General features: G+C 44.9%; 1 protein-coding gene across 5 annotated transcripts in view; it reads right to left on the reverse strand.

Annotated features, from left to right (window-relative positions):
* Nucleotides 1-13,427: 13,427 nt before the first annotated feature.
* The window catches only part of LOC138528875 (interferon-inducible GTPase 5-like), an 82,919-nt gene continuing 75,229 nt past the window's right edge, over nt 13,428-21,117 (reverse strand). For all 5 annotated transcript variants that reach the window (XM_069640803.1, XM_069640802.1, XM_069640799.1 and 2 more), the window contains one exon: nt 13,428-17,287. In XM_069640803.1, coding sequence (XP_069496904.1) covers nt 15,967-17,187 — 1,221 coding nt within the window. In that variant the 5' untranslated portion in view covers nt 17,188-17,287 and the 3' untranslated portion in view covers nt 13,428-15,966. The remainder of the gene's footprint in view (nt 17,288-21,117) is intronic.

Here is a 21,117-nt window from a genome sequence, read left to right on the forward strand (position 1 = left end):
CCACCTTCCTTCTAATTTAACTCCTCTAATAATAATAATAATAATTTGGCATTTATATAGCGCTACGAACCCTCAGGTATCTGAGCGCTGCTTATTATTAACCCACAGTGTGTGGTGCTCATTTATCGACTTGGGAAGGATGAAAGGCTGAGTTTGACCCCGCCGGGATTCAAACCTGCATTAGCAGTCTCTGCACAGATGTCAAAGCGAGCGCTCTACTCACTGTGCCACTTGACCGGCTTAGAGTTGAAGGTGATGTCCTGTAATGTCACTCTTAGCCTGCTAGTGAATTTACTTCTCCGCCTGTCACCTCCAACATGCTCATGGGTAGTATCTCCTCCTCCTCTCCCTTAGTGTGACCACCAAACTCTACCCAAAAATACTTCTCATTTTACCCCCCGCTGGTTGTCATCTCCTACCTCCTCTTGGGTATATTCCTCCTCCTCCCTCTTAAAGTCACCTCCAACTTCTTAAATATAGCCCTCCTTCTCTCCCTTAATGTCACCCCAACCGCCCCATATTGCTCTTCCCCTTTCTTCCTTCTTGTCCTCCCCCATGAGCCACCTTACTCCTTTTGATGTTCCATTCCACCACATCCTTGCTCTTCTCCAACTCCTTTCTATCCTTCTGGATACCTTGTTTCAGGCTCCATCCTCCTGTTCTGCCACAAACTCCTTCTACCTTCACCTTCAATTCTCGCCGAAGGATTTTCTCCATCTCCAAAGTCATACATCTCTGTTAAAACCCCATCAGCTATGTAGCTGGTTGCCCCAACCTGCAGGGACCACCCTCGCTTAATTGCAGTCAGGTTTTCATCATTTGCAAACTCGGCAATGGATGGTTCAATGCTACTTGTTTGCAGCTTCTCCGCCACCTCCATGGCTGTGCCTCTCCCTGGTCAGACAATTCCCTAGTAAAATAGAAAACCACTTTTTGGATTGTTTTGGGATTGCTTCTGGCTTGTTTTCAAGCTGAGGATTTTTTTAGCATTTATTTGGGATTATTTTTGGGGGATTTTTCCAAGCAAGGATTTACTTGGCTTGGGTTGGAGGCTTTATTTTGGATTTTTACTGACTTGTTTCTCAGTAAAAGCAGTCCACTAATACTAATTGGCAGGCACACATTTGTACAGGATTTATTTTGGATTTGTACTGACTTGTTTCTCAGTAAAAACAATCCACTAACACTAATTGGCAGGCACACATTTTGACAGGATTTATTTTGGATTTTTTGACAAGCAAGGATTGTTTGGTCTTAAGGTGGAGGATTTATTTTGCATTTTTTTCAACTTGTTTCTCAATAAAACCAATCCAGCAACACTACACATTTTTACTGCATTTAGTTTGGATTCTTTTACAAGTAAGGATACATTGGAACATTTATGTTTGATTTTTTCCAACTTGTATCTCTGTAAAAATAATCCACTAACATAGGTACACATTTTTACTGCATTTAAATGTTGGAAAAATAATGTCAAGAGTTAAGGTTTTATTTATTTTGCATTTTATTGGTGCAAATAACAAGTCCAACTGCACTTAACTAATTTCTCCAGTAAATAATACCCATTCTCTAACATTCAGGGTATACCAATTTGCAGCAATGCGTAGAAGAAATGGCTAACACCTCGGCCATCCCATCTCCCATTGGTGCAATAAAAATTCTACTCCGCTTAACTATTTCTTTATCAAAAAATGCCCAGTCGCTAAGCTTTATCTTTAGGGTATATGAATTTGCAGCAATAGGAATAGCACTCTATCCATTGTCTTCAGTGGCTTTAGTGGCTTTGCCAATGCTTGTTTTAAACGTGGCTTCAGTGGCTTTGCCAATGCTTGTTTTAAACAGGACTTCAGTGGCTTTGCCAATGCTTGTTCTTCAGTAGCTTTATGAGTGGGACAGAGTAAGATTAGGCACATTAGGTGAATAACCAATGATATACTCTTAAATAAGATGTATACAAGAAATGGAAACAAGAGATACTAAATGTCAGAAACATGCAATTATGGTAAAATATTTTTGAGGTGACATCTCAACTTGGATTTAGCTACCAAGTGTGGGCTATCAGGAGAGCCACTGATGAAGTCCAAGAGGAGAGGGGCTGGTGTTAATGCCCCATGTCTGCTGTAGTGAAATTGTTAGATAAACTGCAAAGATTGAGACTGGTCTCGAGAGTTTTTGCAATGTCATGCTCGGGTGGTTTTTGAGCGCATGGCCAATACTGACCCGACTGAGTCCGGTCTCTGGTCTCCAGTCTCTGCTCTCAAACCTTGATTCCAACACCCCCTGTGTCCTCATCTTACTTGATCTCTCTTCTGCCTTTGACACGGTCAACCATGCCATCCTGCTGAACCGTCTCCGTGATAACCGGGTTAATCACCAGTCAGGCCCTGGCGTAGCTGACTTCTTTCCTCTCTGATCAACCCTCCCTGGTCCAACTTGGGTCCTTCCTCTCCTCTATCTTTATCTCTACCTGTGGTGTTCCCCAGGGGTCTAACCTCGCTCCCTGGCAGTTCAACCAATACCTGGCACTTCTTGCCCACCACATTGCTGCACTCTGCCCCATGTTTCAGTGCTTTGTGGATGACACTGGGCTCATTTTCAGGCTTCCTTCGACCACCTCTTCTCCATCTCTCATCTCTGACTGTCTGTCTGCCATCCAGGAGTGGTGTGCCGCCAATGATCTCTTCCTTAATGCCAGTAAGACTGAGATTCTCCTCATCGGCACATCCGCTCCCTCCTTTCCTGTAACTCTCTGGCCGGCCTTTCTTGGCCCTCTTCCTGCGAAACTAAAAACCTCGGGGTCATCTTCGACTCCACACACTCGTTCTCCCCTCACATCTCTGACGTCTTAAAGAAGTCTCATTACTAGCTGCACCTCTTCAGAGGTATTCTTCCTTTCCTCTCCTTCCCCCAGAAGCTCACAGTCTCCAGAGCTCTGGTGCTCTCTAGGCTGGATTATTGCAACAGCCACTTTCTAAATCTGCCTGCTTCTACTCTCCGCCCTCTGCAACTCATCCAGAACAGGACTGCAAGACTTGTCCTTGGCCTAAAGCCCAGGGATCTTATCTCTCCAGTACTGAAATCTCAGCACCAGATCCCAGTTGCTGCGAGGGTTAAGTTAAAAACCCTCTGCATTGTCCACAAGACCTTCTGGGGCCTGGGGCCTCCATACCTTCAACTCTCTCTTCCTAAATATCTTCCTTCTCCAGCTCTTTGCTCATCCGCCTCCAACTCCCTCAGGGTCAGTCACTTCTCCAAGCTACGAGTTGGTGGTAGATCTCTTTCTTCGGCTAGGGCCTCCCAATGGAACTGACTCCCTGCCTAAAACTTGTGTAGAACAATCTCCGGTTCTGGAAGCACCTCAAAACCTTCCTCTTTGCTTCTGATTTCTCTCCTCCTCTCCCCTGCTGAATTCCTGGCTGAAACTGTACTGGTAACCTGGCCAACCTCTGATCTCGGGCCCAGGTCCACTCCGCTGCCAGTTACACACCTGCACTGCCTCCCTGGCAATCCCTGCTCTTGGGGGCTATTTCTGTATCCCTACAGTCCCCCACCAGCACTTGACTCCTGATGTCTGCACTTATCCTTGCAAGTGCCACCAACTGGCTCTACTTCTCTTATTGTTATTTATTCTATCACCCCTTGTACTGCACTGTCCCCACCCCCCCCTCTGCACTTCTCCTCCTCCCCCTTCCTCTGCACTTGCACGATCTGAATGACACTTGGCCTAGTAGATCGCTGTGTGTTCCCTCTGTTCCCCCTCCCTTGCCGTGTTGCGCCTTGAAACACTTGTGTATAGGCACATTATAAATGCCATTTCATATCATATCTGGTCCACTTTTGGCATTTGTGATGCTGTGTTGTATTATTATTGGCGAACACCTTTGCTATGTGTGTGTTGTATCTGCCAATTTTCCCCATGCACTTGCACGATTCAAATGCAACGTGCCAGAAGATCCTCTGTCTGTTCTCCCTTGTTTTCTCCCCTTAATTGCACTGGTAAAACTGCAGAATCGCTGCCAGGCCTATTTGCTGTGTGTTAACTGTTAAATGTATATTACGCAATTACGCTGCCTGTGCAGACTATTATCGTCTCCGAATTTCAAGGGCTCTCAGTGACTTTTGTTTTTTCCCATGTTCCCACCCTCCTTGAGTTCTTTGAAACACCTTCTGATGTATTGGCGCTATATAAATACACAATACAATACAAAACAATAGATGGTCAGCCAGAGGGAGCTGAAACACTAAACCCCCACTGAAAAGCTACACATCCGTCTTTGTCAGCAAGTGGCTGATGTGGAGAAACCTGTGTTACAGGGTGACGAGGTACTAAGAACACTTCTGTATAGCCCAAGCAAAGTGACGCACAGAAGGGCTCCAGCAAACGCAGCTTGTAAGGCAGACTCTGAAAAGCACACATTTAAAGCCCCAGAGAGAAAGTAATATAGAAAGGAATGTATTTCTGGGTTGTAAAACTGCTGACTAGCAACATGGGGGCAATTGCTGGGGGCCCCCACTTACCGTTACCAGACCATACTAATCCAGGACCAGTTGGACAAAGGAACAGAAGTGAATGACCAAAACCCAATGATGTACTTTTATAAGTTACTCACATACAAGAAATGAAAATACTAATTGCCAGAAAAATAAAATGTATTTTTAGTAAATGCTTAAATAAAATATTATGTCTGGGTTGTATGTATGTTTGCGATATTGTGTTTTTTGTGGGGGGAGTCTGCTTGTTTTGGGCTTGTTTTGAAGTGGAATTGAGCTTATTTTTTCCTCCTGACTGTTGTGGGTCTGTCAGTGCCCCTGCTTGAGATGCCCGTGAGCCCCCAAACACCCCCCACAGACTCCGCCTCCAGATGTCTGCTGTGTTCGAGCTCCCCGGTCGCACTACCGTGGCCCGGAATGCCTCCTTTATTAATAGTGCACGCGGTGTAGTGCAGCGTCACTCCGCCGCGTTCTACTTCCCTTAAAGAGGCAGCACCACACTCCTCCTTTTCCATGAGGACAACAACTTTACATTAACAAACTTACACAACAGCAAAACACATCAACCAATGTAACGAAAACGTTTCACCCCACGGTACCCCTTTAATCACAGCTGCCCTGGGTCCCCCTTTTGACTACGACTGGCGGGTCATTCAGGATACTGAATGATCCTATCACGTAGTCGCTGAGGCACTGAGGCGATCAGGTTTCCCTCGCACTGTCCTCGCACTGTCCTCGCACTGTCCTCATGGGGTACCTCCTGCTCGTCTCCGGCACGGAATATCCCTCAGCCGGCATGCCCTCGGCGGGAGACAAAGGGAAAGGTCCAGTACCTCCACCCTCGTCGGCTACCTCCATGCTATCCTACTCCTGGGGTGTGTCAGTCCTTGTGTCCCCCAGTCTCTTGAAAAAGCTCACGTTCCGGGTGACTGATGATCTGCCATCGGATGCTGTCACCATCAAGCCTTTTACGGCTACAATGTCCAGCGGCACAGGTTCATAGGGGAGGGACAGCTCCCCCTGGGGGTGCCTATTTTGAACCAGCACCTCATCCCCCGGGGCCAGGTGTTGGGTGCAGAGTCCTCTCCTTGCGTTCTCTTGCTCGATCAGCAACCGGCGATCACGCTCCACTTGCTGGTCATCGATGACCCCTGGTTCTTTTTCCACAACCTCTGGCAGCAGTTTCTGTAGGCACCGCTTGAATAGGGCCTTGGCCGGTGCCACCCCTGTCAATGTGTGAGGAGTGGAACGGTAGACCCTCAGAAATTGGTAAGGTGCTCTTCTCAGACACCGGCCTTGTCCTTGCGCTATGCGGAAGGTCTTGTTCAGAGTCTGTAAGAGTCTTTCCGCTTCCCTGTTGGCTCTTGGCCAGAGCGGGGTGATCTTCCGATGTTGAACCCCATACCCGTCCATCAATTCCGCGAACCGCTCACCCTGGAAGGGCGCTCCATTGTCACAGGGTATGGGGAAAATTATGAGAGGCAAAGACTTTCTCTAGGGCCAATACCACATGTTCAAAAGCCACAGAGTCGACAAATTCAACCTCTGGATATCGGGAGTATTCGTCCAACACCACCACGAAGTGTGTACCCTGTGTGGTGGACCCGAAGTCCGCGTGTAACACCTCCCACAGGCACATGCCTCTGGGCATTGCCTCAATGGCGGGCTCTCGTTGTACGAGGGACGCCGCCTGGCACCAGGCGCATGCAGCCACATGCTCATCCTCCCGCCACTCAAAGTCGGAACTGGTTAACTCGTGACTGCACGCCTTGGCCTCATCTGGGTCCCCGAACTGGGGAAGTACAAGTTGGCCCCATGTCGGAGGTGAATACTAGCTTTTTGTAAATGGTGTTGAATACATTTGATTATCCAGATAAAATGAAACGATTTGTGTCAAACTAGAAGCCATCATAGGTATACACTAGGCTTTAAAGTTAAGTATTTTGTTTTGTTGCTGACTTTCATTGCCCAGTAAGAAGTGCCATTTGCAGCTATTAGAATGTGTAATATTAATGTTTGTGCATGTAGTTCAGTGTACTGGGAGAGAATGGATTTGCATCAGAAGCTGGCCATCAAACACTGCCTGGAACGGGGTCTTCAGTGGAAATTGAGGGGGTGCCAGACCCACTACAGTGTTTTAATCTGATCCTGGTCCGGTAACAGCATAAGAAGTAAGCACCCCTTGAGAAAAAAGAAAGTTGGTCAACGCCCCTATTAAAATAAATGCTTAATTTTCTCTGTCAATATGCAAGTGAAAACATAGTCTTCCGCCTGCCTCATCTCTCCCCTCTTCCCCTGGCATTCCTGTGAAGACATCTTGGGGTTGATACCCTTGTACAATTTGCAATCGACTATATGCCTAAGCCTACAGCCGTATAATGTTGCATATTGTGCTTACAAAGCTGTTTCGCCAAAGCATGATACAATGTTAATAATAACCAGTTAGTCTGAAAACTAGAAAAGCAGTAAGGAAACAAGATAAACAGACCACCATAAAGTGAGAATATTCTTGTGGATGTGGCTTTATTACATATAGAAATCTGAACAATTTCCATATCTTGATATAGTTTTTCAATTTTGAGAAACCTATTAATTTTTTGTTTCTTATATGCTCAGAGGAATATTCTCCTTGTTACAGACGTCCTAGTGGAGATTGTGATGACGGCAAAAAGACAAACAAGCAACTTGTCACGCCACTGCTGGACACTGAATGTAGCAAAATGGAAGAAAGGGGAAGATTCATTGGATTGTCACCGACAAGAAGCTATAAAAGGTACGTAATGCCATTTATAAGATACATGTGAGCTTAGAGCCCTTTGGATAACCTGCATGCAATGGATGGGATGCAGAATAACTCTGACACCATATAATCGAACCAACTCAGGAAGATGGCAAAGGTTTCTGTTTTAATATCAATTGTCTAAAACAGGGAGTTACAATGGACGTTCACTTGAGAACTCAGTAAATTTTACAAAAAATCACATCTTTATACTAAAGCTTTGAACGGCTTGCATTTTCTGCAGTGCATCACACACGTGCAATCTTTTCTTTGCATATGAAAGTTTACTTGATTCTTAACTTTGTCATCAGTTTCTATAAGGTCTATATATTTTCTTCAGCCAGTATTCTCAGGGCGTCGCGCTTTGTCTTTTGTGACATCCTCTTCCTTTCACTCTTTTTCATATTCCTTCGTTGAGTTCCTCCCTCAGTGTCGTCTCTTCAGGAATACATTTTCTCGGGGGTACCTTTTTTCGAATATTCTCCGGTGTATGGTCACAACTGCTGGTGTCAAGCATGGCACAATCTCGGGCTCCCAACATAGAGGGGTAGCGGGGGCGGGGCTTCTAGCCATGTTAACTTTTGAGATTGTACAGTGCAAATTGTCTACTGTGCTTCTTTTCATCCATGCATCCCTGTGCGAAGCCCCTCTTCAGCAAAGTTATAATGCTTGTTATAATCCTTTCAAGATCTACCTGTTGGTTAGATGTGTTTTGCTAGCTCTTTTAAAACTATTTTTACAGAATTCTTCCTTTTTGCATTTCAGAATATATCTGTTAAAGTAACAGAAATGGACCTTGCAGAACTCTGTGCTGTTGGGTACTGAAAAGCACTTCCAAACAAAATTGGTATCTACTGAGTGAAGCGGAAGGCACCCTACTTGTTTTTCTACGCATGTCTACTTGCAACTTAAGGAATGCAGAATGTCTTATTTTTCAATACATTTAGTTATTGTATTCTAAACTGCTACCTGGGATGTTTCAGGGAACTCCCTTGCGGCCTGCCCCCCCAAACCTTCTCCCTGTGGGCCCTCTTGCTCCCTGCATTGGGGATGGGTACTGTCTTCCCCCTTCTTCCCACGCGTGATTTTGTGTTCTCCCCACTCCTTCACCCATTCTCCCTGGGCTGGGTCCCCACCCGACTCCCTTGCTCCCTGGGCTTGCCCTGGGTCTCCATTTGACTTATTGGTTGGTTTCTGGGTCCCCACTGGACTTCCTTGGTAGCTGGGCCGCATCTGGGTACCTCCTTCACAATTGATCTCTGAGTTGAGTCCCCAGCCTCCTCCCTAGCTCCCTGGGCTTAGACTTGCTCCCCATTGGACTCCCTGGCGGGTATTGTTTTTTAATCGATGCATGTCCACTAATTGTAAAGCACCCAGTTCTGGGATTGTTACAGTCATGCTTGTACACTTTCAGGTTGAACCTCGTTGTGCTTCTTTTAATAAATACAATTAAATAAAAAGCAGGCATTTAATTATTTTTTTCTTTATTTTTTAATACATAATATCCCATTAGCCTTGCTTGACTGTCCTTTCATTTAGCCCAAATCTCTACTAAGACCCAATGAGTGTAATCACTTTTGGAGGGTTGGGATTTTCATAGGATTGTTTTCCGATTGAATCGTCTCCACCAGGGAGGGTTTCTAATTGACATATTTCGGAAGCATTAAGCCAAAAGGAAGCCAAATGCAATCCATTGCTTTTGGGATTGCTTTGCTTTTGGATTTTTAGTGGGTTGTTTGGAGATTGGATTGCTTTTGGATTTTTGGTGGATTATTTGGCGATTGGATTGCTTTTGGATATTAAGTGGATTGTTTGGGGATTTGATGGCTTTTGGATTTTTAGTGGATTGTTTGGAGATTGGATTGCTTTTGGATTTTTTGTGGATTATTTGGCGATTGGATTGCTTTTGGATTTTTACTGGATTGTTTGGGGATTGGATTGCTTCGATTGTTTAGGGATTGCATTCCACTGAGGATTGCTAATTAACATATTTTGAGTGTATTAAGCCAAAAGGAAGCCAAAAGCAATCCACTGAGTACAATGGGAGTTTCTGCAGTTAAAGAGGATTTAAATGTTTGGGAAAATCCAGTAGCAATGCACTTTCAATCCAGATTATTTTGGTAGGGAAGCCTTGATGAAGGCACGGTGCCATCTTAACGCTGGGAGTGGGGCTGCAGCCATAGAGCTCCATTTTCGCACCACGTATTACCCATCTGCTGCACACATGCATTGGATAAATAAAAGTTTCTTGGTGCTGTATTACCCGCACACATGGTTTGATTATGGGTGCCAGATTCCAGTGCTTTCAGGACAGCGTTGTCTGTGTGGGCACGACTAGGCAAACCTTTCTTCACAGAAGGCCTTTTGGCTATATTTGATGGGGTCATGGATTTGTTAGGTGCACTACTCATACTTGGGGCCCTTCGTAAAGGTGCAGCGTAATGTTATGACCATGCCATGTGACGTGGTGGGGGGCCAGCAATGTGAAAGAGCGCAGCGGTTCCTTGATCAGCTGCAAGTGGCTGGGAAGCAGGATCCAGATGGCAGAGGAGCGGGAACATGGAGGCCAGAGTGTAGGGACAACACAAGTACGTGAAGGCCGTAGGGAGCTCTTGTGGGTCTCCAGGTGCAATACCTGCAACATGTGTTGCACCTTTTATTTGGGCACCCTTTCAGTTTGGTCAGCAGAGTCCTCACACAGCCCCTTTCACCTCGGTCCAACCAACCTCCCTGCCTTCAGAGTGGGCATGCAGAAGGACACTGTGGCGGCACCTGAATAAAAGCCTGTCAATTGCCCAGTTATCACACATTTCTTATCAGCACAACCTTTTCTTACATTTAACTATTTAGATGAGGGAAGCGGTGATGGCCATTAACATTTGAAAGGCTGCAGGAGACAAATTCCCGCAAATATGAGCCTTCTTTTAGGGCAAAGGGAGTCAAAACAAAAATCGCCTTTTGTAAAACTTACTGTATATCCATGACCGCTGTTATTTGTACACACAAAAAAAGATTTGCTTTTTTGAGAATAGAGAGCTCTCAAGTTTCCTGTGGTCATGCATGAGAAGGCCATTCAGTTCTGTTTTTGTTTGGAATTCTAGGACTTGTAGGTTTCCTAAACTTCAAATGGGGAAGAAAAAACTACAAGTCCCAGAATCCAAAGGGAAAACAAACAGGACTGGATTGCCTTCTCAGGCATATCCATGGTAAACTTGAGAGCGCTGAGAATACTCATTGTTCATTCACACTATGATTAACCTCAATCTGTATATTTGTGCTAAACAGTAAAGCAGTTACATTGTTTGTCAAAGTGCTGAATTTATTGTGGTATAAAACAGAGGAAACTGTTCACCCTTGCAATACTTTGCACTCTTGAAATTGCAATGGGTCATTTTTATTTCCATGTTAATTACACCAGAGGGGGCTGGCTCTCTTTGCACCTTTGTCCCAAATTTTCCTCTGTGAAAATGTCCTCCTTTCCACTTACGTGGTGGAAAAGTGAACAGTAAAACAGAGGGGACATGGCCTTTACTCTTCAGCTTTCCTCCACGTTAGTGGAAAACTGAAAATGCTGCATGCAATTGAAGCCTTGAGGCAGAATCTACAATGGCTTTCTATAGAGTCCACCTCCGTTTTCCAAGTAGTTATTTCAGGCAGATCCCATGCAAAACCATTACATTAAGGCCAGCAGGAAAATCCATACTTGCGTTAATGCAGCAAAACCAACATTTCTTTTCTCCCCTGATGCCTGCCAGTCACTAGAGTAGATTGGACAAGCAGAGCTCTACCCCATAGTAGAATGAGAAACTATTTGCTATGTAATCATGTTGGTATCATGTCTCATGTAGCCCAACTGCAGCCATATTATGGTCTTTTAGCACTTCAGCACCTGCAAGCTCAAGAGGTGAGGTAGTACACTAATGTAGAGGTGTAAGGAATGGGGCAAGGTTTCTTTATTTCAGTATTAATATGCACAGATCTGAAAAGGTATGATTGGACCGTTTTAGGTATTTTGCAAGTTACATGGGGCAGTGGTTAATGTGGGCTTCTAGTTAGTAATGTGAATTGTGTCCGAGTGTCTGTGGTGACTGGCACAGGGATGTAAAAGGTGGTTGAGTAGAGTTAAGCTGGTGCATCTGTGGTGGGTTTGTGTGTTGCTTAGGGAAATTTAGTGTAGACATATGTGTCTTGGGGTGGTGTATGTTCCATTGTGCTATTAATAGGGAACTTACAACCACTTCTTGGTTCCATCACGCATCCAGGCTTCACTAATTTCCCAAACACGTCCGTCTGAAGTTTTGGAAAACTGCCTTTGAGAGAAAATACATGTTTCTGTGAAGAATCATATTTACATTTTCTTTCAACAGGTCCCTTTTTCCAACATCACACAATACTCATAGATATGCACATAATGACACCACCTCTTCCCCATCCCAACTGTGCTCACCCCCGTGTGTCTAAGTGTATCTCTTCACATCATTATTCCTGTCTCTATTGTTTTGTTTAACCTTACTATTCTTGCTGTAGACTATGGCCTTGGTATCTCTGGCGGAGTCAAACTGCCCCTATTTATCGGATAATGGGCCTCATTATGGGTCCGGCGGTAAACCTGCCGGTGCTATCGGTGGGTTCCCGCCAGACCTGTAATATTTTACTGGCGGCTGAATTCCCGGTGCCACCGGCTCATTACGAGTCCGGCAGCCTGGGAAGTCTGGCGGCGGCAAATTGTGAAGTCCCCATTCCCATTGAGTCCTATGGGACTCTATGGGAGTGGGGACACGGAAGCACTCGCACCGTTAGCAAAGGTGCTGGTGCTCCCGTTAACAGTCTGCCTACCGTGACCGCAGTGCCCGGCAGGGTCCGACCTGTCAGGCACAGTGACCATGGCAGGCAGACACGTAGTTTGCCGGTCTGAAAACAAGGGTGTCAGTGAGCTTACCAGCACCGTTGTTTCTGGACCGGCAAGCTTATAATGAGGCCCAATGTCTTCATATCATAAGACCACTAAGAGGGTGATTGACGATGTATAAAAGACATGTAACATAACATCTGTTGTTTCAGTGTTCAAGAAATGTGTAAAAATGTGTTGTTGATTAGGTAGGGAGGAAGAATGACTTAGAGGTGATTATTGTTGACATAATTTTCTTGCAGCACACCTTAATAGGTGCAGTGCTACTGCTGACAAGCCTTAGCGTGGTCCTTTTTGAACAGGCAGCATGAAGGCGGCCCCATTAGTATATATTGTTGAGGAAACATCCACACTTGGCAGCTTTCTAGGCCATTGAGACTACTAAAGGATAGATGTTTTTCTAACAACCAGAACTACATATTGGGCCTCATTACGGCTTTGGCGGTAGTCATGCCGCTATTGGCGGCATGGCTGCCACCAAAACCAGGCCCGGGTTCCCAGAATGAGGAATTACCGGGCCATTCCGAGTTCGGAGAGCCCGGTAATTCCTCCCTCTGGGAACCCGGGCCTGGACCTTCCCCATTCACATCTGTGCCCCCATAGGGCTCAATGGGAATGGGAGAGGGAGCTATCAACGGGCCGATTACGACCGGCCCGTTGTTAGCGCCCTGGTCCTCTCGCGGGACCCGGTAACAACGCCTGGTTTTACCAGGCATCCTTACCGGGTCCCGCGAGGGGACCTCGTAATTTTGCGTAATGGGATTAACGGGTCCGCCTCCATTAGAAGAGCCCGTCAGCCCATTGCGCAAAAGTCGTAATGAGGCCCATTGTAAAAAAAGGCAGATTTAGGGACTGCTAGTGTGCATGCTCGTACATCATTGACTACATTTGCTTTCGGAATGTTATTAAATGTCGTATTTGAAAACAAGTGTATGGCAAACTTCAGCCCTGCCCTAAAGGGTTGTAGGCCACGCTCCCAATTGCATGACCCCGCCTTCGTGCTGCACCTTTCCAAATTGTTGAGAGCCGCCAGTGGCACGGACAATTGTGATGTGGCTAAAACCCAGGGCTATATCAGGACACGTAGCTTGGAATTTAGCTAATGAGTGACTGCAAGGTCACTGATATACTAGGATCTGTTATGAGAAATATTTGTTGTCAATGCTAAATTATGATCCTAAATGCTCCTCAGAAAAAATACACATTTTTGGCTTATCAGTCAACATACGAGTTCCATCAAAATGAAAATACTTAAAAGAATGTATTTATTCAAAAACAAGCTCATGATACAAAATAATGCAACATGGTTTTGTACGTAATTCATCATGTTTACTTGCGTGTGCTGGGTTTTTGTAGCCTGTAGGCAGCATGATATCGACTCAGGATCTTCTCTTCACACTTTGAAAAGTATAAAACAATGCTAGCAATGACACAACAAAAGAACATAAAGTGAGAGAAAAACATATATTTAAGCGCTAAGCATTCCACTCTTCTAAATAATTGTGATTGTCTGTAGTCCTTGCACAGACAACTTCTTTGCTCAGGGGCAAATTGATGGCCTTCCCTCAAGGATGGCGTTATGCTAGTGTTGTATGCCATGGAGCACAACTCTTAAGAACACAAAAAGGTTAACATGTATTGAATCATACTTTCCAACTCGAAAGCAAGTTAAGTAATTATGGCCCAGGTAGATCACATGAAAAAATGATGCCCACAATCCACTCTGTATCAGAGGTGGGAACGAACATTTCTGGGGTGCCAACATGCAGCACAAGGGTAGAAGATGCTGGGACCTCCATGATTGGTGTATTCACAGAAAATCTCCTATGCGGCTGCCGTCAACTTCCTGCACCTGACGGCTATATTTGTAGCAATTTTATGAGACAAACCTGACAGCCACATCACTTGCCCTGGGACCCACAGAATCGTAGTCTCCCTCCGAGTGGATGTACCATGTTGTATACAATATCCCCAGCCTCATTCGTACGTACAAAGAACGCTCATAAGGGGGGTGGATTTCATCCAGAAGGCTCAGCGAGTTTCCCATTGTTTTACTGCGTGGAAACTCGAGAGCATTCTTCAAGGAGGCCCATTGCACTTCCAGACCTTTCAATGGCTTTCCTCCAGGCCTTTGCTTTAAGCTCCACTTTAACAGAATTATTACAATTTGATGGGTTATCCCAGAGAGCTCTGTCATCCCACATATTACAATAGACAAAGGGAATCTCCCCTGCACTCTTTCCAGAATTTCTAGGATTGGAAGTAGGAAACTCATAATTGTTTCATCTACATTGAAATGTGCTTTTTTCAAACAGAAGTAATTGAATACCAATCCCGGATGAACCCTTTCTTGTGCTGATCCAGTCTACCCATCCCTAACCTCTTAACACATGTTTAGCTCCATGTTCCTATGCCCGCCTGTGCAGGGGGTCACAGTTCCACGACTTTTTTGTACATTTATACTTCTTCTCATCACCAATGCTGAGGACTGCAAAGTGCTCCAGAATTGGAACATGGACAAGGGTAGAGTCTGTTTGATGGGCAATGTGTTTCCCATCTTCAGCTGCTTTTACTGTGCGCAAGCTAGGACTATCCTCTAGTTCAGGGGTCAGTAACCTTTGGCTCTCCAGATGTTCTGGGCTACAACTCTCATGATCCCTCACCATTAAGAATGCTGGCTAGGGCTAATGGGAGGTGTTCCAGCTTGTCCAACCTCCGACTTGTGCCAAGCACCACAAAATCGTATTGCTTAAACAAAGGTAGTATTTAGTGTTCATGTTCCATTACATTCCAATTTAAAGAATGTTGTTATACTTCAGTATTTCTGTGCTCCAGTTTCTAAATGCAGCACCATTTACAGCCATGCAGAACGCCACAGAGGAAGACTGAAAGGTCTCCTTCTATTTACTTAAAATAAGGTTTGGACAACCTTACTGTGCTGTGAACTAAACCAAAGTAAAACATGTTCTAATACCTTCAAACAAGAGAAAATATGGGATAAGTTTATCCTAATGAGAATGAAACTGGAGCACAGAAATACTGAAGTATAACAACATTCTTTAAAGAGGGCGAAATGGAACATGAACACTTACTACTACCTTGCAAATAACTGAGACAAATGCGAAGAACAAGAATAATTAGCCCTGAGGAAAACCTGTGAAAGGTTGAAACACGTGTCAGCTGTACTAAGCACAAGGTGCTTAAATAAATAATAATTAGTCACAATATCAGGAAGTTAAACTTTTGAGTTACTTTGTTTAAGCAATACGTTTTTGTCTCAAGTTTGAGGGGGGACAATGCAGAAACTATAATCTGCTTTAGAGGCTTAGAGGTTGAGCCTTTAATCCAACACAGACCATTGCAGGCCATCCACCCTGCTAGTATTAAAGACACTACATGTCCAGTGTGATAGAAGCTCTGACTGGGTGCAACCTACTACTTTTTGGCTAATGGGAGGTGTAATCCAAAACATCTGGAGAGTCAAAGGTTGCAGACCACTGCTCTAGTTTCCTGTGCTCCATTAACCCCATAAATCATGTTATAATTTAGCAATAATGACAAATGTATGTGCAGGAAAATGGGTTTCCACCCTCCATCTCATTAACCAAATAGTAGCTGCCCTTCTCTTAAGCCGTACGTTTCTGTCGGCTAGCAGACTTCTAGTTTGCTGATAATGTAGATGATGCTCTGCATAGTCTTCTGCTTGAGAGGTTCTCTTGCCATTAATGCTGGTTCTGCCGTAGCCTGAGCTTGTGATCATATCCTTGTGAGCATGGCCTGCAGACGTTTACACTGTTGATTCCAGAGCCTTGGTCAGAACCCTTTCAGCATCTTCTGCTATTTCCTTCAAGAAGCCTTGCAGCATGTAGTATGTGGTTGCGAAGGAAAGCCCTCCAGCAGCGACAGAACCAAAAATTGGGATAGTACTGAGAGCATACTCAACGACCATTAAGCTCGCACCAGCAGCCTTGCTCATTAGTTTGTAAACAATTTCCCGGGTTATCTCTTTAACTACCAGAGGAGATTTTATGACTGCCCTCAGTTCTTCTTCTGGCTTTTCAACTCTTGCAGCCAGTCGGCGGAGAGATTCCTCATCCAGTCCGAAATCCCTAAGATAGCCTCTCATCGCCTTTATCAGGATGGTGACATCACAGACGACAGAGAGGCCAGGAATTGGGATAACTGCCACAGCAGAGGAAATGGTGGCTAATTTCCAGATTTGCTGCTTCAAGGCTTCCTTCTTCTTCTGAAGAACAGCTACAGAAATGTTGGGCAGTGAGAGGAGGAAAGCATGCCTTTTGTGGCTTGGAAGCTCCCTCTCCAGTGTGTCCTGCATCAGCTGGAAGTCATAGAGGCCCAGCTCACAGCAGGACAGCAGGAACACCTTTGGGGATGCAATGCCACCTTCCTTCAGACAGTCTATACAATTGTCTCTGATCTCCTTCAGGATCCGCTCCTCGTTGTACGTAGTCTTCCGGCGTTTCTGGGATGCATACAGGTCGGAATCTACCTTTGAACGCACAAAATAGAATTTTTTTCCCATCCTCTGGATTTCAAGGGCAAGCTGAATGTGGTTTTCCTTGAAGCGCTCGGAGGCGATGAGAATGAAAAAGTCATAGCGGCTAAAGTTAACAGTCTCCAAGTATGTGTCTGCCTTGAACATAGGTGTTCCAATCCCTGGTAGATCCCAAATGGTCACATTAGAATGATTGTGGTACTGGTAAGGTGTGGCAAGCATGGTGGTTTCCACCACGCCTGTCTTGGCAGCTCCATCGACTTCGTCTTCCATGCCCCGGATGGCATTGACAAAAGTGGACTTGCCTGAACCAGACTCTCCAGTGATGGCTATGTCTAGCTGAGCATTTTCCAGGGATTCCAGAGACTTCTTCAGTGTGGAAGCTGCTTCGGTCAGGTCTCCTTTTTCCAGCGCAGCTTGAACTTCAGCCACTTCCTCATCTGTGATCATTTCAAAGGATTCTGACCCATAGTTGTCTTCAACACCAGCCATGTCTGCGGAATTGAGAAGTGGTGATCTTCAGAGGTTGCAAGGAACCTTGAGCTTCCAGAGGATCTAATTGGTTGTTAGCTTTCAAAGGACCGGCGTATTCCTAGGGGAGAAATAGTAGAGCTGTCAGAACAATTTGTAAAATATTATCTTACATCAGGTGTTTATATCTGAATATAAATTCAGGCCTAACAAGAATTCACATCTAGCTCCCTAGCAAGATCACACTCTCTCAATTAGTCAACCTACACTTAATCTACCACCTTTTTGATCATGCACTCCTATTCAGGGGTAAAAGTGTGAAGTTACAAGCTACTAGCCAGGCATACAAATTCAGATGGGACCTCAATTCTCCACATATACACACACACTATTTCTTACTCACCAAGAATCAATTATCACAAGCGGATGGCTAGTGGTGAGTGCAGACTTTGAGCCCTAATGACCTATTGGCTACTTAACTCATTGCAGTGACCATGAATAATGTGGTGGATGTGATAGACCAGTTGAAAAGCAGTAACCTTTTTCCTGATGGATGCAATAAATAGGTAAATTGCAGAAACAGGTTGGGGAATACACCATAGATTTGCTGAGACTAACCCCATAAATTAACTCTCCGATGCAAGTTTGGCCTATACAGGCTCTGCAGTGGTAGAATACATGCAGCAATGTCTCCCACAGAACGTGTAAGGCTGACAAATGGGATCTGTTTTCTTTGAACAAACAAAACTATTTTAATGTGTGGTGATTTGTTTAGAGGCGTGAGTTTTCATAATACCACGATTTTCACAAAATATGGCCTCTAACTATGATCAATTAGTATTAGTTGAGGGTATGCTATCCTCTTTTAGATAGGTGGTGCACACATCCAGTATTGCAGCGGAAGGGTGATCAGAGAAGAGACTGTTAAGTGTTTTGGTGTAAGTATGTTTTATAACCAAAAAGTGACCTGCTCTTATTTGTATTACAATTTAGGATACCAAGGTGCGAAGGTAACTTTAGATTTGGACGGGCCCCCTGCAGTTTGGGGTGCTTGTGTATGCCACCATGACCATAATGTAGAGGCCTGGACCCCCAAACTGAGCTTGTAAGGATTAATGTCTTCAAATTCTAAGTATGAACCGTGGAAAAGTCACCTGCTTGTCTCTGTGGGACAAGGTTGGAGTGGTCGCAGTGGCAGTCAACTGCCAAATAGTGCATGATGCTGATCCCGAAGGGGGTAAATGGGAGATCAGCTGGGCCAACCCACCTTCCCACAGCTCTGTGGCAGAGGGCTGTCAATGGAAACATGCCCACTGTCCCTTTAAGAAATGTCCTGTTGTATAACTCACATCACAGCTATTTTGCCCAGTTTGCTAATACCATATCTTTTAAGCGCCTGGGTAGACAGAGGAAGAGTCCAAGACTCACTTCAGCTGAAACAGTCTTGTGTTTGGTTTGTCAGGATATAGTGCAATGCGGAGGAACGCTGCATGAGGGATGTCCGCACGACAACAGCCAAACCATGCATGTTCAATCCATGATAGTGAAGGAATGTTATGAGAGTTTTGTCTGCATCACCTTGCAGCGCTGCAGACCTGTATTCCCACCAGGTATTGAAGGATTGAGAGAGATAGTAAACCAATCCCGATCCAGGCTCGGACTGGCCTATAGGGCAATAGGGCAGTGCCAAAATTGTCAGCCCATGTTTATAGTGTGGGCCAGTTATTTTGGCCAGAGTGGCCCATTTTCTTGGGCAAGGGGGCCAGTTTCATGAGTTACTGCACTAGTTTTAACCAATATTAATAAGCAAATATGCTTTCAAATGCTTTATTTGCAAAAATTGTACCAAAAACTCCCCCTTGTGTAGGACTCAAACAGTCTGTTCTGAAAAATAATGAATTGCAATTTGTGATCGTGGGCCACTTTTTAATTATGTCCAAGTCCGACCACAAATTAACTATTGCTCATAGAAATATCTTCTGCCAATAAGTATGGCCCAGGTGGATGAGCGTGAGCCCAATAATGCCCACAAGCATCTTAGCTTTGGTGCGGATGTTAGGGTTTGGGGAGAGAGACATGATGACTGCAGGAGAAAAGAGGCTGTAGCAGAGTGAAAGGAGAAGGTTGTGATAGAGTAAAAGCATGAGGTGGGAGGGCTGATAGAAAATTAGGCTTGTTGGAGAAAGGGTGACAAAGGAGGAGAGAGTATTGGAAGAAAGGTTTGTAAAAATATCAGAGATAAGGCCGGATGGAGTTGTGAGGGTGGGGGAGTGAACATTAGAGAGGAGGTTGGAATGAGCTGTGAGGAGGGACTTGAGGAAACCTCAGCTCAGAAAGGATGTTACAAGGAGCTATAGGAAAGGAGTTGGAACCAATGCATAAATACATTTATAAAACATCAAAGGGGAGTTTGGAGAAAACATCAGGAGGGTCGCGAAAGAGGATGATAAAATGGCTGTTAGAGGAAGAAGAGGAGAAGTGTCAGGAGAGAACTCCAGGGACATTGGGAGGAAAATGCTGAAAAGGCTTGAAAGAAAACTTGACATGAAGTGGGGAGAGGGCCCTATGGTGAGGGAAAAAGAGAACATTGAGTAGGTTGGACAGAGTATCAGGGTCCAGTAGAGGAAGGGAGAGTCGGAGAAAGACCATTCCGAATCATCAAGGAGGAAGGAAAGGTTGGGGTTTTGGGGAATAGAGCTAGGGCCTGTGAATCTGAGAAGGGAATCATGATCAAATAGGGAAAGGTAGGCTATCCGTTCTCTGGTGGAGGTTCTGGGGATTTCCCAAGCCCCAGCTCCATCCCTTTGTGAGGCCTAGCATGCTGGAGCCTATGGCCTGGAGATCCTTGGGAGGAACCTCCTGCTGTATCAAAGATAAGAAGTAGACAACCAGAGTTTACAGAACCAGGAGACAAGAAGTGCGTGTCTGGGTAACTGACACGTAAAGAAAAGGACTGAGTGACTGAACGGCCGACCCTCTCCAGCAAAGGAGCCTCGATTAAGATTTTCAAAATTGGAGAAGTCATTCTAATATTACTGTTGAACCTCAAGGAGAAGGTATCCAGATATTGTGAAACTATTTAAGTAGAAGTCAAGGAAGAGCCATCAGGTTGCTGTTGAGCCTTTTTAGTTTTGGCTATTAGGTGAAAGAGCCACCTATAAGCCAAACTATTGCATTAGATTACAGATAAGGAGATATGGTATATGAGGAGGGACACAAAGCTGGAAGGTGCTTGGTTACTTGTCCACCATTGTCTGCCCATGGCCATGCTAATCTCAATGGCCACTCCCACCCAGTTCCTGCCCCTCCCCAACCAAAACACCTCCTCATTGGAACTCCTTCAGCTCACTTTAATCAACCCTTACCATCAAAATTTGCACTCAAAGTGCTTGCCAGTGTTTTTTTCAAAGCAGCGTTCTGAGAATTAATGATTGTAAACACGCTACTAAAGTAATAGAAATGTCTACACCAGGTCGGTCATTCCATTTATAAGCACTCGGCATGTCCTTCACCTAAGTCTTGGTAAAAACAAGCATTGGCTTGTGGATAAGTATTAGGCATTTGCAAGGCACTCTTATTAGATGTCCAGGTACTCACACCATTTTCCACCTGCTACCATCAATGGGCAGTTAATACCACTACGGCAATGCCTGGTATGTGTCTTTCTCATGCCGACTCAAAAGCCCAAACTGTTGGCATTGCCAATGCTTGTTTAAGTTGAATATCACCTCTTATTTGGTCTATCCCTTTAACTATTCAGAAATTAACCCTACCTCCCTGTGTCGGCCTGTTGTTGATCCTACTTGGCTTCATGACATTAACCACAAAATCCACAACAGGACTCAAAATTCATGAGGGTTCACTTTCCTAGTTCAAAAGTTCAAAGAATGTGTGCTAAGATCATCCCATTTAAAAACAAACTGGCAGGAAGGAATTTCACAGTTAGAAAAA

Source organism: Ambystoma mexicanum, chromosome 1q (genome assembly GCF_040938575.1).
Source record: "Ambystoma mexicanum isolate Mex_15411 chromosome 1q, UKY_AmexF1_1, whole genome shotgun sequence".
In the NCBI taxonomy this organism is placed as follows: Eukaryota; Metazoa; Chordata; class Amphibia; order Caudata; family Ambystomatidae; genus Ambystoma; species Ambystoma mexicanum.